The sequence below is a fragment of the Sinocyclocheilus rhinocerous genome, unplaced genomic scaffold (genome assembly GCF_001515625.1).
Source record: "Sinocyclocheilus rhinocerous isolate Xijiao unplaced genomic scaffold, SAMN03320098_v1.1 scaffold409, whole genome shotgun sequence".
NCBI lineage: Eukaryota > Metazoa > Chordata > Actinopteri > Cypriniformes > Cyprinidae > Sinocyclocheilus > Sinocyclocheilus rhinocerous.
Genome location: NW_015635191.1, coordinates 124829 through 130754, shown reverse-complemented (window position 1 = coordinate 130754; position 5926 = coordinate 124829). Strand labels below are relative to the sequence as shown.

At 39.3% G+C, this 5926-nt stretch overlaps 1 protein-coding gene across 1 annotated transcript in view; it reads right to left on the bottom strand.

Moving 5' to 3' along the window:
* Positions 1 to 1751: 1751 nt before the first annotated feature.
* Positions 1752 to 5926, bottom strand: part of bub3 (BUB3 mitotic checkpoint protein) — an 11476-nt gene continuing 7301 nt past the window's right edge. Inside the window, exons 6-7 of the mRNA XM_016561037.1 lie at positions 4896 to 5073; positions 1752 to 1972 (exon numbers count right to left, since the gene is read on the bottom strand). Coding sequence (XP_016416523.1) covers positions 1752 to 1972; positions 4896 to 5073 — 399 coding nt within the window. The remainder of the gene's footprint in view (positions 1973 to 4895; positions 5074 to 5926) is intronic.

Below are 5926 nucleotides of genomic sequence, written 5' to 3'. Positions count from 1 at the left end.
AACAAAAGCGTTTTTCTGTGGATTTGATTGGATTTCATGCCTGTTTTTAATGAATTCATACTGTCATAATTCAAAGAATTAAATCCACATTTCATTTGATAAAATAATGGCATGAATGACTTCAGGTCAGTGTGAACTTCATTTACTATGAGACGGACATCAGAGATGATCAGAGGAGAAAGTCTGACCTGTTTGAAGCAAAACTTTACAGTTTCAATCTTAGAAAGAGAAAAAAACACTGATTTCAGACTGATTTCTATTATGATATATGACACTCATGTTCAGTGAAAAGGATATTTTAATTTTTCCTAAACGCATAAAAATGCACACATTGTAGGGCAAAACATAAAATGAAAACATTTACTGAATTTTATCCGTTGACAGAGAGAGAGTAAAATAGACAGACGTGAAGGAAACGAGTGTTGAGTTCAAACCGGCGGCAGAGCGTTTAATCAGGATTCATTCACGTGGATCTGTGAACACAAGAACACAAACATCAGATCAGCTGCAGATCCCGAGCTTTAAAACAAACGAACCGCCTGATCACTACATCTGCACTTCTGACAAATCCACGCATGCACAGATTTACCAGACGGTGCGGAGCATGTGATCGAGAGACGCGTATCGAGCAGCGCAGGAAATTCAATCAGAGCGTCTGCTAAAGCTCTTTCTGATGACATTACTGGACGCAATCATCAAGAACGAGCTGAAGTGATAAAGAAATGAATATGTAATACAAATATAATTAAAAAAGGAAGTAAGCACTGTAACCAACAGGGCTCTCGGTATTCTGGGGAGTTTGTGTGCATTGGGAGTCATATTTGTTCAAATAAAGCCGATTCAGCACACAGTGATAATGACATGAACATGTGAGCGGGCAAATGGATAAAGCGCAGCATAAATCCTGAGTTTAAGGTTTGTCGTGAAGCTGAACTCTCCTTCACACGGACCGACCGTCACGCAGAGAACACGCCATCAGACAATAAACACATGCTCACTTCACAAGATCTCACGCTGGATTCAACAAAGCTCGTAAGGTTTGTGAAATTAGATGTTCATTAGTCATTCAAAGATTTGTTTATGATATACATGCGTATTTCCATTAATGCTGACGGCAAACGAGAAAGTATTATAATGTTTGCCTTTCTATTACTAATGATATAAAAGCAATCGTTATTATTAGATATTAATAATAAGCTATCTGATTATTAGACCGTATTAGACCGAACTGCTAAACGTTGCAGGTGCTGCTGGTTTCAGGGCCGTCACAATAAAGTCCGCCTCAAACAGAAAAAACGTATCGGCCGATGCGGATATTTAAAAAATGCCAAATATCAGCCGATATATCAGTCGACCTTCAATCTAGATTAAAGACATCTCTTTAGCCAAGCATTCACATAATGCATCTCATAACCTCGTACTTCAGCTATATCTGATCAAATGCACATTATCATCCTTTAGCTTGGTTTGTACAGCAGCTACGCTAATTGTGTCCCGAGGTAACTAAGAATCACACAAGCTTCAGTCTGGATATAATATAATCGTTGCTGCTGATAGAGTTCACCGTCTGTTTGATTACGTCATTAACTGCATGATTTCACTTTACATGTCTGCCATATGGACATTACTGATAAGCTACTACTAAATATAATGTACAAACTTTAATTTTCTGTAAAGCTGCTTTGCAACAATTTGTATCGTGAAAAGTGCTATACAAATAAAAAATAAGAAAGAGAAGAGTCAGGCGGGACTCACTTGGGCTTGGTCTCGGCGTCGGTCACCTGGCGGATGAAGACGGCGTCGGCGGGGTGAGAGACGTCTCCCTGCTCCTGCATGTACGAGCAGGCGATGGCCAGCAGAGAGCCGTCTGTACTGAACGCCAGAGACGCCACGCTCGTGGGGTAACGGTGGAACTGACACAGACGCTTCTTGTTGAACGGATCCCAAATGTTCACGAAGCCGTCAGAACCGCCTGCACACACACACACAAGTCTGAGTGGTTTACACCAACAAAAACTGCATGTACAAGGGAAAGTGTTAATTTTATGTTCTGTAACCGTTCCCTGTTTCTCTGAACGTTTGACCATGTAAATCATGTTTGTGTTCACTGGTTCATTTTAAATGATCAAAGTTAAAACAAATATTCAATGTGGTTTCTGCACCACAAAATAATGATTGTTTTCAAACAGGTTTTCCATCAGTCACTGGTCAAGCAAACTCCAAACTCACACTAATATCCCTCTCCCACAGTCCGCCGCATCCCAGTTCAGTGCTCAGAACGGAAATTAAGTGTACTACGGAAACCCTAAAGGGAATAAATCAGTGGCGAGCGGTGACTTTTTTAACCGGGTATGCTGAGTGATTAGACCCACCCGACACTAATAACAGACCATGCAAAATACCCAAAATATTTAAAATTTTGCACAGTAACTTTGCAACCTTGCAAACAATAATAAAATCAGATGACTTTAACTATAGGCGACACTAGCATACGCAAAACAAAGGGAACAATATGATGTTTGTTATTATTAAAATTTGATATCGCCCACGTTTTTACAAACATTTTTTTTTTTTTTACCGCTTAGGCAATTAACGTATATCTTCAACATACATTGTCTATGACCAAAAATGTAAGAAGATGTTTTCAGTGGACCTTTAAAATTAGCTTTGCTTGAGAAAACAAAAATATACAGTTACAGTGTTTTTTATTTTGATTTAGTCGAGTTGGTTTTGCATCAAACACGATGTGATTCTCGGCAGTCGAGATCTGACAGCAGCAGCACATTTTCCCGCTTGGGCGAGCGCTTCACAGACAGTTTACCTCGGAGCATTACATCAGCCGCAGACCAGCACATCACTGAGAACGCGCTACAATCCTGACGAGTCAGAGCAACAGAGCGCAGGCGAGAACGCTGCGGAGAATCCGCTCGCCCGGAAGCAACCGCAACTGACGTAGATTTACAGAAAATTACTGCCGTTTGGCAAATAAATAAATAAATTCTTTAAGCTTTTAGTTACATTTCAAATGACAAGGGATTAACTCATAATCATGTTTATATTAATTATCCCGTGAACTTATTCTCTCAAATGGCCTGGGTATGCGGAGCATTCGTAGCATATACGCACGGAACGCCACTGGAATAAATAGCCCACGTGATGGGAGGATAAAAAATAGTTCAGTACTTTTTCTCACAATTATATCGTTGGGTAAGTATAGGCGACTGTTTATAAACTGCGGGCATCAGGGAGCCGTTATTGAAACCGCTTTCGATTGCACGCTCTCATTTCACTTTCGCAATCACAAGCAATGTTCCCTCATTTTTTTTCTTGCTGAGCAAAACTTCTCTCTATTGGGCGGACATTTAATCCACCCGAGCAAACACATTCTTTATACCAGACCTGTACAGCGCGCACACAAAAAAGTGTGTAACTTTTAACTTTAATGTGCTATTTGTATTTAATTTGACCCGTGACTAAATGATGACCATTTTAGGTTACCTGAGAAAACTTTTTTTTTTTTACAGTATAATACACTGCCATTCAAATGTTTATAAAAGAGGTTTCTTATGCTCATCAAGGCTGTATCTATTAGATAAAAATACTGAATATTATTTCACAAAATAATATTGTGAAATATTATTGCAATTTAAAATAAAGGTTTTCTATTTTAATATACATTAAAATATAATTTATTCCCATAAAGCAAAGCCATCTTCAGAAATCATTCTAATATGCTGATTTATAATAAAATGTTAAAAAGAACAGTGTTTATTCAAAATAGAAATTTTCTGTTACAATATACACTACTATTCAAAAGTCAGTAATTTTTTCTTTTTTAAGAAATTAATACTTTTATTCAGGAAGAATGTGCTAAATTGTTAAGAAGTGATAGTAATAGAAAAGATTTATATTTTATATAATATCAAAACAAACTGAAGCATTTAAACTGAGATCTGCAAGTTAAATATTAAAAAAAACGTGAACGTGAATTCTTCTATAGCCATCTAAACATCTCTAAGAAGTACAGTCTGCACAATACACCTGTGTGTGACTGTGAACGTCTCTGTCTTGTTACCGTTCTGTGTCCATCCTCCGCTATTTCCAGCACTTAATCAAGCCACTCTTCTTTAATACATGCTGTGTGTGACTGTGTGTCTCTGAGTTTTGTTACCGTTCTGTGCCCATCATCCGCTATTTCCAGCACTTAATCAAGCCACTCTTCTTTAATACATGACGACGTTTTATTTCACGTCATTGCGTTGGCTCTCGGTTTGAGCTATTTCGGTATCTACAGCGACTCATTCAGCGCACATCATTCTCTTTCTATGAAACCTGTAAACCGCATTCACCGCTTCTAACTCTATAGCGATATCAACTCTATAGCGGTTTACCCGAGCATTGCAATTCATTAGCTTTCCCAACTCATGTATGCGTGTGCGCGGCACATTATTTCTTCTGCGCGGCTGCGGTGCAAGAAGTGAGCAGCTTAGAGGGAACATTGATCACAAGGACTCTATGGAGCGGCAGTACCTACCACACATTTGACAAGATTAGATGTTTGTCATTGGTGCTCAGGATCTGCAAATCATTCGCCATCGTCCTATCAGACATTTCTCCTTGCTCTGTGTATGTGGTAAGTGAACTTTCATGTACTGTAATGCAACAGGCTACCACTAGCAAGCGGCTAACCTTTTAGTGGCTCCGTAGAACGCGTTATTTGTTTCACGCTTCGGGCACACCCCTAACCCCGCCCCCTCCCCGCCCCCCCGATGTCATCGTCCATCACTAGCCTACATTTCAAACCTCACAGAATTAAAAGCTTCTAAATGTTTGCGCATTAGAAAGCTCTGAAGTGATCGTGTCAGCGAGCAGTAATAAAGAGCGTGGATGTGTACCGGTGGCAAACGTGTTGTGGACGCTGTGGAAGGAGATGGCGTTGACCGGAAAGACCTGCTCGATGCCGTTCTCCTTCAGTCTGTGGCACTTGAAGGCGTATTTCTTCTTCTGCACCTCCAGACTGGGGTCCAGATACTCCACAGCGACTCTGCCCTCGATGGAGCTCAACACATAACCCTGAAAACACACGTCACACCAATCACACTCTTACAGGGTCTATACTGCTTTATTAGTAATAAAACTGGCTGAAATCACTACCCTACAGATTCCTGGGGCTTCAGTGCCCTTGAATATTTGAGAGATTTTTCTATATTATTCTTATGTCAATTTCTGTATGTGCAGAGAGTTCGAGAGGTATTTCACTGCACATCGTACTACGTATGGATGTGTGTGACAATTAAACTTGGACTGAAATGGAAAGAACTACAGCCCTTGTGAAAAGTTTGGAAACATTACAACTTTTAAATGTTTTTAATGAAGTCTCTTCTGCTCACTATAACTCCATTTATTTGATCACAAATACAGTAAAAACAGTGAAATGTTATTATAATTCATATTATAATTCAAACAGCTGTTTTCTATGTGAATATCTGTTAAACTGTAATTTATTTCCGTGATCAAAGCTGAATTTTCAGCATCAGATTACTAGGTTATTTATTTGCACAAATCATCCAAGCACCCCAATCCCAGCCATTTCTAATATACTTTTGATTAATATGACTAAATATTAAATTGTAACGAAATTAAAGATCCATCTTTGATTGTCAAAAGAATTCCAGCTAATTAGATTTCACATAGCATTTTAATCGGTCAGTCATGGAAGTCTGATTTGTTGATAACTTTTGACAATGTTTAATCCAGGTGCGAAAAGAATTCATTTTTAGCGCAAGAGCACGGAGAGATTTGCGAGTGCAAAGTACACAGTTTGAGCGCGCACACGGGCACATTTTAAGTGCGCGCACACTCTCTGGGAGAGAGCAGCGCATATCTGAGAGTGCGCGTCTGGTTTAGTGCGAGAGCAAAGGAAATC